This window comes from Elephas maximus, chromosome 16 (genome assembly GCF_024166365.1).
Source record: "Elephas maximus indicus isolate mEleMax1 chromosome 16, mEleMax1 primary haplotype, whole genome shotgun sequence".
Taxonomy (NCBI): Eukaryota; Metazoa; Chordata; class Mammalia; order Proboscidea; family Elephantidae; genus Elephas; species Elephas maximus.
The window spans coordinates 10,143,128-10,158,676 of NC_064834.1; the positions used below are offsets into that span (position 1 = coordinate 10,143,128).

At 44.6% G+C, this 15,549-nt stretch overlaps 1 protein-coding gene across 12 annotated transcripts in view; it reads left to right on the forward strand.

Moving 5' to 3' along the window:
• Positions 1–15,549, forward strand: part of KCNMA1 (potassium calcium-activated channel subfamily M alpha 1) — a 916,342-nt gene that overhangs the window by 625,795 nt on the left and 274,998 nt on the right. For all 12 annotated transcript variants that reach the window (XM_049856148.1, XM_049856139.1, XM_049856140.1 and 9 more), the window contains 2 exons: positions 959–1,028; positions 7,761–7,916. In XM_049856148.1, the coding sequence (XP_049712105.1) occupies positions 959–1,028; positions 7,761–7,916 (226 nt within the window). The remainder of the gene's footprint in view (positions 1–958; positions 1,029–7,760; positions 7,917–15,549) is intronic.

Sequence of the window (15,549 nt, forward strand, 5' to 3'; positions counted from 1 at the left end):
CTGCGACTAGGACCCAGGGGTGGCCGTTCTGTCTGTCCCCTGCCCCTTCCCACAGCAATGGGCTTGAGAGTAGAAGTGAGGGTGGGTGCAGACAGTGGTTAACTCCGAGTACAGATTTAGGGCCGTTTGTGGGGAGGGGGATTTCTACTAGCTCTCAACTTCTGCAAGGCCTTGGTCCTTACCTCTGACCAGTGTGAAGTCATCATTCAGACATTCTTAGCTGTTGAAGGCAGAATAGTTGGTCTCATCCGAAGGGCATGTTGTGAGAGTAGCCAAATGTATGTGACAACGAGGATAGTTTGTCATGCTGCTTGTTTGATTCGTCATTGCTGTCGCAAGTAGTTAACTTGGAGAATTTGTCTCCAGAGCAGGTTGTTTCTAGGCTCATCCCTAGGGTATGAGAGATTGGAAAGCTCAGAAGCCCCAGGATTTCAGCTGGCTTTAGTTGCCTAGGAGCCCTGGTGGCACAGTCGTTAAGAGCTTGGCTACTAACTCTAAGGTTGGCAGTTCAAATCCACTAGCCACTCTTTGGAAACCCTATGGGGCAGTTCTACTCTGTTCTAGAGGGTTGCTATGAGTCAGAATGGACTAGATGGCAACGGGTTTGGTTGTTTTTTAGATGCCTACGTAAGCAATAAGCCCAGGACCCCGTCCCAGTACACACATACACATGCACGTACACCTGTATACACGTGTATCACCAAAGCATTACAGAGACTCTGCTTTCTTTTAGGACCAGGACAGAGTCTGGGGCTGTTAAGTGACTTCTTTTTAACTAAGTATGGAGTGGGATGGTGGAAACACAGCTCAACTTGGCCTCGTGCCTGCAGCTCCTCTGGATGGCCCTGATGGCTGGCCCCACCTTCGCCCCACTTGGAGGTCATCAGATTAACCTTCCCATCAGAGAGCCCGTGGGTAAGGCTGGCCCTGCCTCAGCTCTGGTTCTCTCTGTTTCCAGAGTCATCTCCATAAAGAACTACCATCCGAAGATCAGAATCATCACCCAGATGCTGCAGTATCACAACAAGGTAAGACAGTGACAGCCTGTCCCAGGCCTAGAGATGCAGACGTGGGCGTACCTCTTCTCCCTCACCACGGAGACACGCACACACACACATACATGCACACACACAAACGCACACATACACACATGCATGTACACATAACACCAACGCAACTCAAAAGCTCAGACGCAGAGGTACAGTGGGTAGAAAGTTCCCTTGGACTTGGCCACTGGAAGGAAACCCCTGATCCCTCCATTCAGGAAGCACTTGTTGGATCCCTAGGTGCAGAAGCATTGATGTACTCTTAGGTCCCATCCAGACTGAAATGCTAACAACATCCATTTTTATGTGCTCAGTCATCTCTTCCATCAACATTGGTTGAATACCTACTATGTGGGTCTCCCTCTAGCTGATGCCACGGTGGATATAAGTGAAGGAGAGGCCCCCTTTTGTGCCTGCAGGAATTTCACACTTATAGAAAGTGCCCCAGGTGAGTGAGGTGACTTCTGTGTCTGAGACCAGGTGAACTTGAAGGCAGGTAATGTACACTAGGTAGAGAACATGAAACACGATTGTTCTCAAGTTCAAGTGAGGATTTGCACGGTTGGATTTAGGAAAATAGTTGTTGATCCAGAGATTAAATATGAAGGAATTTTCCAAGTTTTACAGCTTACAATTGGGGGATTGGAAAGATAATCAGTTTCAGAGTCCATGTTGTTACCTTTGTGATTGACTTCTTAGTAAACTAGAACTCAGCCTCTCATATAAAGGCAGTGCCCCTTCTCTCAGCCAGTCGGTACACTCCCAGGCTAACAGCTTTGGGGGAGGGAAGGTGGCACCTTTTTCTTTCTGATATGGAGCCTGCTATCTCCTTAATGAGGCTTAGAAACTGGAGGCTGCCCAGTACCTGGAGCCAGGTGTCCTGCATGAACAAAATAACTCCCTGCTGGCTTATGAGCCAGAGTATGCCCCAGCTTATAGGCCATATTCCCTACAAAACAGGCAGTCAGGTGACCTAGAGGAGACCCCCCCCCCCGCGCCCATTCTGCCAAATGCACCAGCCTCATGCCATTATTTCTTAATTGCTGGCAAATGCTGGCCCGTTTTGCTGTGTGGAGCCCACTAGAGGCCATCGTTGAGTGGCGCCTGCTGTCGATAACTGGCCCACCACTCAGAATGGCTGCCCACTGCCACCATTACCCCACCCTCAGCAGGTGGCCTCCTTGCACAGCAGGGTGCTCTCCAGCCAGTGGGCTTGGTAGTGGGCACCCAAGGTCACCTTCTCCTGTTTACCTCTGGAAAACCCAAGGATGCTAAAGAGGTAAAGCAAGAATACTGTTTAACTCACAAGCTTCAACCCAGAGAAGTTTTTTTTGATGGCAGCTCCTGTGTGTGGAAGTGAATTTTAGTAGCAAAGCTGTGCCTGGTGATTCACGGCTCTGAGGCAACAAGTCCTCCTTTCATTTGTGATTGGAAATTTCGTTTGATATGGAGTGTTTTAAGCTCTTGTTTAGATTTTTCGCTGACTTTAGATTGAATAGGAAAATTAATGTTGTAATGTTTAGAAAGGGATGTCAGTTCCTTTTTTTCTCCTTCCAATGAATGCTAATGCTGCATCTTCAAGAAATTTAGGAGGACTTTAGCTCTGTGATTCTTGTCAGACTCCAAGCAGCTCAACCCAACCTAGGACCCAGGCAGTGCTTGGTTAGTGTTACTGTGGTTCTATCAACTTGAATGTCTTTCACAGAACTCTGCGTTGTCATTTTTTATAAACAATGATGAAGGCATCCGCCTGTCGATGATGACTTGCTTAAAAGACATTTATTCAGAAGCACCTCCATCTATTTGGGTTTCAGGGTTAGGTAAAATCACTTACGGAAACCTTGCCTCTATGAGATTGATAAGGGGGTGAGATGACCAAGGTGTACCTGGCTCAAGCCATAGTCTTTTCAATTGCCTCATATGTGTGAAAAAGCTGGACAGTGAAAAAGGCAGGCAGAAGAATTGATGCATTTGACCTGTGACGCTGGTGAACAATATTGCATATACCGTGGAACAAACGAATCAGTCTTAGAGGAAATACAACCAAAGTGCTCCTTAGAAGTGAGGATGGCAAGACGTTGACTTGCTTACTTTGGACACGTCATTAGGAAAGACCAATCACTAGAAAAGGACTTCACGTTTGGTAAAGTGGAGAGTCAGCGAAAATGAGGGAAACCGTCAATGAGATGGACTGACTCAGTAGCCACAATAATGGACGCGGACATGCCAACGATCATGAAGATGGCGCGGGACCAGGCAGTGTTTTGTTCCGTTACGCACAAAGTCTCTGTAAGTCAGAGCTGACTTGACGGCATCTGACAACAGCAACAAGGGGGATTTTTCTGTGTTGTTCCATCGGGTGGAAGAAAAGACCATCTTCGGAGAAAAAACAGAAAGTACATAGGCCATTATTTGACATCTCCTTCCTAATAGAAATCCAGATGGATACTCTTAATTCTGCTTCATGGTTTTGCACTGTTTTCGAAGATGCTCCCATCTACCTTTTCGACATTTTTTTCTCCTTTACCCTTTCAATATTTTTTCTTCCTCTCTTGGTACTTTCTCTTCATCTATGACTAGATGCCCGGAGACCAACATCCATTAAAACTTGCTCTCAAGAGAGAAGCTGCTGTGTGTGTGTGTAAGGTTAAGGCACTGCAAATATATTCCAAGAAAAAGTTCATTCCATGATTGTATACCAGTCTTAAAACAAAAAGAATTTCAATCCCCCGTGTTCTAACAATGATGTGTTCTAGGGCCTAGAGGGACATAGGGAAGCTGCCTACTTTCCCTCCATGTAAAACTGGCTCTGAGTTTGTCATCATAATAACCGTAGACATTTGTGTCATATTTTATGGTCTTTAAAGAGTTTTGACCTCCATTATCTTATTTAGTCCTCATTTGACCATCTGTGCATTTTAGCATCCCAGTGTGACTTCAGACCACGGGATCTAAGCTCTGTCACAGACAGAGGAACCCTGGTGGGCGCAAATCGCGGTCACTCGGCAGCCGGCGAACTAAGAGAAAAATGCCAACTGCCACCTTCTCTGTAAATAGAGCCACAGCACTTCGAAACAAACTGCTTTTTCAGAGCCAACCCTTACAGAAGGACTGGTGCTTTCCGAAGTGAATCTTTTTTCTTTTTTTTTTTTGATATCAGTAGACTTCATGAAAGAAGCCCTGGTTGCACAATGGTTAGGCACTTGGCTGCTAACTGACAGGGTGGTGGTTCAAACCCCCCCAGCAGCTCTGCAGGAGAAAGACCTGGCAATCTGCTTCCATAAAGATTACAGCCAAGAAAACCCTAGGGGGCACTTTTCCTCTGTGACATGAGGTCGCTATGAGTCGGAATTGACTCGATGGTACCCAAAGGTGACAACAGACTTCGTGAGGAGGGACATTCTTGCCCTGACCATCTCTGAGCATGGAAGAAAGATGGTACAGGCATCTTGTGATTTGAGTGTCAGTGACTTGAAGCTCTTCAAGAAAAGAATGGCTTATGATGTCTTGGAGAAGTATCACTCCTGATGTTTTAGCTATTAATGGGTTTTTCAGTTTCCCACCAGAATCTAATGGGAGAGGCCTGTGTCTCTGACCTTGAAGTCGAGTCCCAGTGCCCCAGTGGAGATGCAAGTTCTTGGAGCTTTCTTACTCTAAACCCGAATAAAACCAAACCAAACCCACTGTCATCAAGTCAATTTTGACTCATGGGGACCCCACATGTGACAAAGTTGAACTGCTCCATAGGGTTTTCTTGGCTGTAACCTTTATGGAAGCAGGTCACTAGGTCTTTCTTCTCCTGTGCTGCTGGGTGGGTTCGAACCGCCAACCTTTAGGTTAGTAGTCTAGCACGAACCATTTGTGCCACCCGGGGACCTTTACACTTGGATAATAGTGTAAAAGTGTCTTCTCTTATGTGACCTTTGATCCTCGTGGTGGCTTCCTGAAAGTCGTGTGTATAGTGAAAGGTGGAGCTGGGACTGGAATCCATCTCCCCTGGTTTCCCAGGACAGCCTGTTTTCACGTTCCTTCTCAGTGAGGTAGCAGAAAAGTGGGGAGGCCCTAGTCCTGCCAGACCTATGCTTTATATTCTTCAAATTAGAAATGATTTGTCTCCAGAGTCTGGAGTTTTCCATTAGACCCATATTTTCCTCGAATGACAAAGGACAAAGTTGCCAGAAACAAAGAACTCAAGTTCCTGGATCAATCTCCTCTCTTTGTTTCAGGCACATAGACTTCCCTCCAAGGTTTGGGCACATTCGCCCCCTGCTCCCTATCCTGTGATTGGAGAAAATATGATGGCCAAAAAGGAGGCCGTGGAAGCTGGAGAAATGAAACCAACTTTACTTGACTATTACATGTATAATAACCTGTAAAATATATATGAATTCGAACTAAATGGAGACATGAGAGACCCAAGGCCTAAAAGCCTAGACTTCATACCCCAATGGCCTGTCTAGATATGCAAGACCCTCTTCAAAGTTTTGTGTGTTGGTTGATTGGTTTTAAGGTACCATGAAGGTTATGCGGTGTCTGTCTGGGGTTTTAACCACCAAAATCTTTCACACTAGAGGATTTACTTGTTCATTACTTAGATTTAATTTCTCCTCTTTTTTTCTCAGGTGATGTTAATGCAAATGACAATTTTTCCACTTACATTGACATATTCCCTTGACTTCCAGGGCTGGAAAAGGGAAAAGTAGCTTTCTTAAGCCAGTGAAGAGTAGGGAGAGAAATGGGATAAAAGGTAGGGATTTTTGGAATTGAGTATATGATGGAAAGACTCTGTAATACTCAGCTTGACAGAAATTACCATCTGCTGTGGCCCACACATGGGACTGCGTTAACTCTGCTACCATAGGTAGGATACAGTTATTTTTCCCAAGAGTAAACACTGCTGGGTCAGAACTCACAAGATTTTCACAGACATGGATTTTGCAAGAAGAAATTTGACAAGAATGGTATTTCTGAGAGCAGAGCATTAAGCCATTGGACTTGGTCTTTGATCCCACAATGGAGTTTTCCATCTCCTTCTAGTACAACTACTATATATTGTCCCAAAAGTGAGGAGAAAGGCCCTTTGGTGCTCTACTGATACTTGGATAAAAATAATAATTTCAGAGCAGTAGAATCTTGGAATTAGCAGGGAACCAGAAGGGCCATCTGATTCAACCTCCCATGCAAAGCAAGGTTTCTTTCTACAGAGACTTGGAGGAATACTGAGTTTTAGGGACAGTGATCTTATACTTTTGGAGGCAGCCATTTCCATTTATTAGACAAATTACATTCCTAGAAAGTTACTTTATACAGCAAGCCAAAACACTGCTTTCTTATAATATGTATCAGTCAGTCCTAATTTTGGTCTCTGGAACAAGGCAGGACGAGTCTAAGCCCTCTTTGACATGGCAGCACCATCATGTCTCCATGCAGGCATCCCTTCTTCACTCTAAACGTTGCTGGTTCGCTCAGCTGGTCCTCAAAAAAAATTTTCCAGAACCCTCACCTCTGCTTGTCATTTTTCTCTGGAAATTATTCTATTTATCATTTTTCCTCTTTAAATTTGACTGTTAAAACTGGATTAAGTACTCTGGAACTAATATAGGCTGACTAGTTTATATCCTTGATCTGAAGACCATTTCTAACAAGAAAACATTGGCTTTCTTTGAGATGTGTCACACGGTTGGCCTCTGTTTGGGGTTTTAGTTACCCATACACTTAGGTTTTTCTCTCTCACCCCCATGGTTTTCTTCTATTGCTGTTTTTTTTGTTTGTTTGTTTGTTTTTAACAACATTTTATTAGGTTTTTCTTTTTCTTTTTTGTTTTTCATGTCTGCTGCCAAGTTAGGTCTTTTCATTTTGAATTTATATAATTGATTTTTTGGAACCTAAATGCTGTACTTGACAGTAAGGACTTTAAAATCTTTTCTCGTTGATTTTTTGCCCATTTTCCCAACTCTGGAGAACTTTTTGAGTCTTGATTATCTTATTCTATCATCTCTGATTTTCCACATCATGCCGCTTAAAAATAATTGAAGGAACAGGCTTTCTGTATCTTTGTCTCAGGGTTTGGCCTAACTGCTGACTAGGACTGGCCCATGTGCAAGAGACTGTAAAACATATACAGTGTTTCTGATAAGCAGCCTAGGGCAGTGGTTTTCAAAGTGTGGTCCCCAGACCAGTAGCATCGGCATTGCCTAGACCTTGTTAGCAATGTAAACTCGCCAGTCTTCCCCCACACCTGGGGGTGGGGGGACTGGCAATCAGTGGTTTTACGAGCCCTGCAGGTGATTCTGATGCCCACTCAAGCTTGAGAGCCACTGATCTAGGGTACTGGAAAGGCAGGTAAAGAAGAAACACCAAGTACATAGGAATCTGACAGTCTCACAGTCTGAGGAGCAAGTCTATGAACAACCTAGGTGGACATCCTAGTAACATGGGCTGATCTATCTGTCACAAGAGGAAATTCCCTCTGGGCCCTAGTTGGCTAAATGACAAACCTGAGAGAATGACTTGGTCTTGACAGGTGCAGAAGCAGCCTTCCAGAAAGACTGAAGTCTGAGCAATAGAGGAGTTGAGTCAAACACCAGGCTAGGCAAAGAAAGGATGAGATAGAGTGACCCCGAGCCATTGGGTGGTGCTGAATTTCCCAGAGGAGATTTTAAACAATTGAACAACTTAAAGATGCAGGCCTCGTACCTGGTTTTGTTTCCACAGGCCCATCTGCTGAATATCCCGAGCTGGAATTGGAAAGAGGGGGATGATGCGATCTGCCTTGCAGAGCTGAAGCTGGGTTTCATAGCCCAGAGCTGCCTGGCTCAAGGCCTCTCCACGATGCTGGCCAACCTCTTCTCCATGAGGTCATTCATAAAGGTAACGTCTTGTCTTATTAGAGCACATTAGCCCGGGATTCAATTTGTCGTGGGGTTGAGTAGAGAGCACAGCTTAAACTCAAAACAGATCGACGTGCTTTAACCGCAGTGGTTAAAGAGAAATTCCTCGTTACAGATTTGGGCACACGGCCAGCTTCTTTCAAAATTATGTTTTTATTTTTATTTGGCACATCCATGGCCATTAAATGATTGTTCAAAGCGCAACCCTCTCTTTTTTTAGATAAACCACATGTTTATCTATCAACAAAGCCTCCGCTGTTAAAACAAAAATATGATTTATATACATTCCATATGGCACCGGAGCGCCTAAAGAAAAGAATTATCATTTTGCTCTTTTACATCAAGTGGCTGGTGGACCTCTTACTGTGAGCATAAATGCAGACCATGTGTTTGTGCTGAAGCCCCAACCCCAACAACATAATTCATTTATTTATTTCTGCACAATCAAGGAGGCCAGCGGGGCTGACATGCCATGGTTATGTGACTAGAGAGTGAAACGATGAACTGACTCCTCGGCAGCAGCGCCCTTGACACCAGGAGACAGGCGGTCTGGATATGTTCATCCCCCTGTCCACTATGCTCCCCCCGACAGCTGACAGAGCAGCCACTGCAAAGCCCCCAGAGTGTCCACTGCCTGCTGGACCAACTCTGGCAAGGAGAGGAGGGCCCCTATGTCCTCACAGGTCAGGCCAGGCCAGGCGTACGTTTCCAGGCATTGACTGGGGGTCCACACCCCTGCAAAGAGAGCTTCTGGAGAGCAGGGTAACAGTAACACCAGTCTTTATCCTTGGATTAATCTTAGTCTAGGCAGTTAATGTGGCAAACCAATGTGGTAAAACTGACTTATTTGGGCCTTTCTTATTTGGTGGCAATTATTCCTGGTGGCAAAGTGGTTAGGCATTCGGCTGCTAACCAAAAGGTCAGCAGTTTGAATCCAACAACCACTCCTTGGAAACGCTATGGGGCAGTTCTACCTTTTCCAAGAGTTGGAATTGGCTCAACGGCAAAGGGTTTTCTGGTTTAGCTCAGAAGCTGGGCTTATATTTCTCTTCTGTTACCATATAGCCAGTCAAATTAGCAACATTCGGCACTGGGGAATTAGTCAACACAAGGTCCCACACGGGCTGAGAAGCTCTGCCATCAAAGGCATGAGACCACTGGCCTTTGCTGTCATTGCTACTGTCTCCACTACCCACAGCAAGTTATTTTGTGGAGCTGAGGAGATGGCCCCGGTTGGAGTAGAGAGGGATGGATGGATGAAAGGATGGGGTGCACATGATTGACTCACTCTATGTAAGTGCTCACCCTGGGGATCCACAAATTGTGTTGGTCATAGCAGGATGTTTTCTAGGACCTTACCCTCTTTACTCACCTCATTTAAATTATTTAGCCAGTAGACAGTTAACATTGCTCTATGTACTAGAACAAATTGTTTTGAAGCACCTTCAGTCACTTTCGTTATGCTCATAGCAGGTGACACCTTGATTAAAAAATCCTGCTCTCGTGCTTCCTGTCTGCCCAGAGACCTCGACTCAACAGAACTCCCAACTCAGACCCAGTTTACAGATGAGTACATTGCATCCCTTTAAATGGCTTCATGCCGGCTGCTGTTCCCCTGCGTGAACGAAGCTGAAAGCAAAATGGAGGCAGCAGGGCAGTCTGTGAGGCTATGTTTTGTGCTTCCTGACAAGCCCCCAAAAGCAGCAAGTAGCCGTGTGTCTTACATTCAATGCAAGGAGCCCAGTTGCAGGATGAAGGATTGTCACCAAAACCAGCTCTGTCAGTCGAGCTCTGGTGGTTTCCTCCAGCAGGAGCTTGCCCACAGGGCCAAGCATGTGGTCCGTGGAGCTGAGCTCTGCTTCCTTGTGCTGATGTGACATGAACCTTGGCGGGTCCCACCACCGATGGGGGCACTTACCATGTGTATGTTTTGATTTTGTGGTGCCTGCATGGTAACTAGAGCTGCCTGTCAAGAAAATTAATGAAACAGCTGTGACGCCGGTTCCTCCATGTTGTTACCAGCAGGGAGAACTTCTGCCCGGCTTTTCTCAGGACCCTACAGGGCCTCACCTCCACAGCCAACGACTTCCCCTCCAGCCGAGCTAATCCCACTGCCAAGTTCCTATTGAGGAAGAGCCTGCGGAAAAGGCCAAGGCTGGGCCCTGGTGTAACTGAAAACACATTTCCCTCCTGGGGTTATATTTCCATGTTATTTCTGTCCAGGGCCAACTTTCCCGTGTTAGGAGGTAGCTCTGAACATGGCCTTTTGGCACTGAGGTGTCTTTGGGGTGGAAATCTCTAAGGCACATATCCAGTGACCTGGAAATAGCAAGACTTCTCTTCACATATGTGTATATATTTTTATTTAAAATTAAAAATAGGGACAACTTTATCCACTTGCTCCCCGTTCTATATTGTCTTTGTGTGGTTACCCTCCAAATTCCAGCTCCTCGTCTCCTTTAATTCACAATGTTGCTCTTCTTGGCATGTATTATAAATTATCTCCCATTCCAGGGACTACAAAGCCCTCACTTACGTTTATTTGGCAGGGGGTGGGTGTTGCAGACGGGGAAGGAAACCTATAAATGGATTACTATTACAGAAATTGCTTCCTTCACCTAGACTCCCATGGCCTATGGTGGAGAACCTGTCAGCACATCCATGGGGACAGGCAGGCCTGTTAGGCTGGAGGGAGAAGGGTCGAGGCTCTGGTGGCGCTTGAGGCTTTGAGAACACCTAGCATTTGTGGAAGCCAAAGGAGGAGAGTGAGCTTACCCTCTCCCGGCCTGGTTCTTGGTTCTGTAGGATCCATTGTACTCTGCCAGTGCTCAAAGAAGAGGGAGAGGGACAAGACAGGGATGGTATCACAAGCAGAGGCACAGTGACTCTCCACTGGGCTTTTATTACACATGAGATCAAAAAGTCAAGACTGAAGTGTGAGTCGTAAAACTCAACACGGGAGACAGGGACTTTGGGCAAATGGGAATTATGATAGAGACCAGCCCAAAGGTACCAAGAAATATGGGGGGATACTTGTTTATCCCCTGAACAAAGTCACTGTCAAAGATCTCAACCCTAAGGACTCTCATGACCCTGACTCTAGTGACCTAAGTCTTTGCCCCTGGAAGTCTAGCTCATTTGCAGTCTATCATCTCTGAATTTCTCTGAACCCTTTGGGAATCTATTTATATTTGTAGTGCAGATTTTTGAGAGGTAATGAATTCCTTATGTTTTCTACCTACTGTTAGACACTTTTTCTGGCTCTTTGTCCTTAATTTACTCCACCATAACTTCAAGGCATACCCTCTACACTTTCGGGCGTGCTGGGATTTATTTAACAAATCCATGTTAACCTTGTATCCAGTACCTTTATGAAAGAAGCTCACATCGGCACCCAGGGGCCCTCTGGCCCAGCAGCTGTTTCTCTTTTGTCCAGCAGCGCCTTGATTTCCCCCTTGAGTTCCTTTGAGGATTGTAGGTTACTGCCCTGGGCCCTGGGCCTTATCCATATCTACGTTATCAGTCAGGCCCAGAACATCCTGTTCGTTTACCGCAATCTGATCTACCACCAGCTTGTCAGGTTCAAGTGAGAATCTTAATGTCTTCTGAAAAGACCAAGACAATGAACTCATTTAGTCTCTCAGCCTTTGCCTGATCTCTGAGTAAGTGACTGCACTTATTCTTTACTTGGCTTCCTCACTTGGATGAAATTTAAAATCCATTGATTTTTTTGTTTTGTTTTGTTTTTTGTTTTAGCGTTTCAGCATGTAATGCTTAACTTTCGTTTCAGCATATCTGGTTTCAAGTTGGGGCTTGACCTGCCGTCTTTATAAGTTGTGTTCTTTTTCTTACTAGGATTCGCTTTCCATGGGCATGATTAATTATGAATGTTTGTGTGTGTTTAGGAGGTGAATAACATTTAAAAATTTCTTTTCAATCTTATTGAGTCTTCCAGTTTAGCACATTTAAATAGTTCTCCAGATTGCTGACTATTTTAACTCTGCCACTCTATCCGTCTATTTTACACATACGTACACACACACACACACACACACACACACACACACACACACACACACACACACACACGTCTAGCCTGGAACATGGTATGCACCCCATGATTATTTCTTAGTTGAATAAAACTCTTACCAGAATGAGAAAATATGTGATGCATTTTTTTCCCTCTTCCACAAGATTTGGAATTTATGGGCAAAATGTTAATATCAATCTCACCACAGTCTCCTGCATCACATTTTCTGTTTCTGAATGCGGAAACGCTGGGGAAATCAGACCATGTTATTCACATTGGCTCTTGGCTGAGGTGCACTTTGCCGGACATTCGAACCATTTGTTCGTTATTGCTGTTACTGGATTGAGATAAACTTTCAGCAATACAGAGTCCTAGTAGCCAAGGGAACAATTTTAATACCTCCCATTGGGTTATATTCGTGCGTGTTTGTGTATTGTATGTACTTAGGCGTGTCATGTGCACACACACATATATACAACATTTATAAGCATTATGGTATAGGAGCTGGAAATATAAATCTAGAACCTTGAATAATAGCTAAAATATACTGTGCCAAACGCTTTACATGCATTTAATTCTCACAATGACTCTATTCAAGCTTGCTCTATTCTTCTCTCCCATTAAAGGGGCAAATACGGTGGGTTAAGAGAAGTTCAGCAACCTGCATAAGGATATACAGCTTGGAACTAGCAAACTCAGTGTCCAAACCCAGGAAGCTAGCACCAGGTTTGTGCTTAGATAGAGCCGGAGGAAATATGATAAATGATAATAGGCAACCTGAGCTAGTGCCGTTATCTTAGCTTTGTATACTTCATTTGACGGAAAGGATTGATTCAGTAGAGATTCCCTGGACACCTACCGTATTCCAGGGGCTGTGCTCATCACACTGGCCTCCTCCTGCCTTAGGAGGCACTGATCAGCTTCAGGAAGCTTCTGTCCTGACTACGGTGTGTGGGCACACGTTTGTACAGCCCCATCCTGTGGGTCTTGTTAGCCCTTCCCTCTGGCTATGTCTGCAAGGGCAAAGGTCACTGCATCAAGATTAGTGAGGGTTAGCCTAGGCTGGGCTGAGTCAGGGTGGGGAATGAACTAGGCTTCTAAGAAGAGATTGACATCCCACACCTCTGCATTCAGGCGAATGAAGCTAAGTGGAGCTGAAGGAGAAAGTGGCTTAGGTAGGTGTTTCTTGGAGACAGCATGCAATTCTTACTGTCTGGTGGGTGCATGGTCTGCAGCCGAGAGGTGTTCATCCAGGTTGAGGGAGGCGTACTAGAAGTAGGACCCTAACCTCTGTGGGACAAGAGAAAGTAGGCAGGATCTCTATCTGATAAGGTTGGAATTCAGGCGGTTCTCTACTTTCAGGGAGCTGTAATGGTGCCAGGGTAGAGGGTTTGTCTGGCAAAGTAAACTCACATGGTGTAAGTTACATAGTGAGATGTAAGCTGTTACTTATTCCTTTTAAGACCTGTGGGACATACGGTATCCCACCCACTTTTTCTGCCTTTGGAGTTCTTTAGATAGGGGGTAGGCTGATTTTAATGCAGTTAGCCTCAAGGTGGGAGCCTTTTGAAATGGTGTGAAACTCGAAAATCCTGAGTGGGAACCTCATTTTTGTGTAAGTTGAGCATTGGCTTAGGTAATACTTCCCCGATGTGTGAATTTTCTAAACTTTTGACAGGTTTGCCTTTATTTCTGTAAGATAAGCATCCTCATTATGTTTCCCAATTACTGTGTTCTCATGAGAATGTACTTATTGTGACAATAAGCTGTTGCCAGTCTTCAGTTATAGTGGACATTTTCTCCTTTGTGCCATTTCTTGTTTCCAGGTGTTACTAGCTCCCTTCTTTTCTAGCTTCTGAACAATAAATAGTGCCTTTCTAATACGGAATAATGCATTGTAGTGGTACTTTTCAAGAGATTGGAACTCTTATAAGTTATTCTTACCCTCCGTTCAACTTAGGGCCCAATCATTGCTTCCACATGTAGCAGGTGAATGCACCACTGTGAGCAGTTCCATAATATTCCAGGGGAGCTGTTGCTGCTTCTTAGCTGTTAGTATTGCTTTTGTTGTAATGAAGAACACATAGTAGTAGTAATTTTCCTGAGATTCAGATCCCTTAAGTTTTATTTATTTGGCCTGTAAGTACTGTTTTTGCAGTAATGAAGAACGCATTGTAGTGGTAGTTTTCCTGAGATAAAAAATCCCTTGGCTTTATTTATTTGGGCTGTAAGTACTGCTTTTGCAGTGAGGAAGAATGCATTGTACCATGTTTTGAGAAGTTTCATGAAAAATAATAAAAAGGCTAAGAAGGAGACTAGAATAAAATGTACGTGCAGTCATTACCAGCTGCCTTTATGTTTTATCTCATGTTTTGCAAATTTTCAGAAAAAAAAATAATAAAAACAATTTTATCACTGATTCGTATCAGCAGGATTTATGTCATCCACAGTCTGCTGGGACATAAGTGACCCAGATACTGGGTATCAAAAGCCATTACTCATAGAAAAATTCTGAATTGGACCTTTAATCAACATGTTTTCATTAGTGAAAACACATAATATCAACAAAAAAGGCAAAGAAGAAAATAATTGGGCCTTGAAAGGGTTATTCCACTACCCAAAGGTGATGTCACTCTAATCACAGATAGTATCATGACAAGGGACTTCTGCAGATCACTTTCATCAGTGGAGCGCTATTCTCAATACAGTTTTACTCACTTCCTTGGTAACCTCATTTATTCTCATAGCTTTTAAGTACATAGATGACTCCCAAGTTTATATCTTCATCCAGATCCTCTCCCCTAAACCCAGTGTCAGCTATTCAGCTGTTATTCAGCATCTCCGCTTGAATGTGTCATGTCATCTCATGGTTAACATATCCAGAATCTAACTCCTGTTCTTTGTCCATAAACTTCTTGTGGTTGTCCTCATTTCAGTATTGACAATGCCATCTTTCCTGTTGTGCAGACTGACCACTTTAGAGTCATCCATGACCCCTTCCTTTTTTTCATGCCCCATAATCAATCCATCGAGACATCCTCTTGGTTCAAACTTCAAAATGTGTGTAGAACCTGAGCACTTCTCACCACCTCCACTGTTCCCACCAGGTCCATACTACCATCATCTCCTCCGAGAGCATTACCCCAGCCTCTGAACTGGTCTCCCTGCTTTCCCTTACCCCTCCCTCCAGTCTGTCCTCAGTGAAGCATCCAGAAAGACCTTCTCATACATGAGCCAGATTTTGCTGTTCGAATCCGCCAGGCGCTCCTTGGAAACTCTGTGGGGCAGTTCTACTCTGTCCTACAGGGTCACTATGAGTTGGAATTGACTCAACGGCACTGGGTTTGGGTTTTTTTTTTTGGTTGCGGCCTACAAGGTGTGACCTCACTGACCTTACTTCCTAAGCACTCTCCTGCTCCGCACTTCTACCCACTCCGTTTGGTTGTCCTAGGGTTTTTGCGCTTGAAGCCCCCTCTGACTGGACCACTTTTCCCCAGGTGGTGAATGGCTTCCCTCCCTCAGATTCTTTACATCTTGGCTTGATGTTAACTTCTCAGTGAGACCTTTCCTGAAAACATTAGGA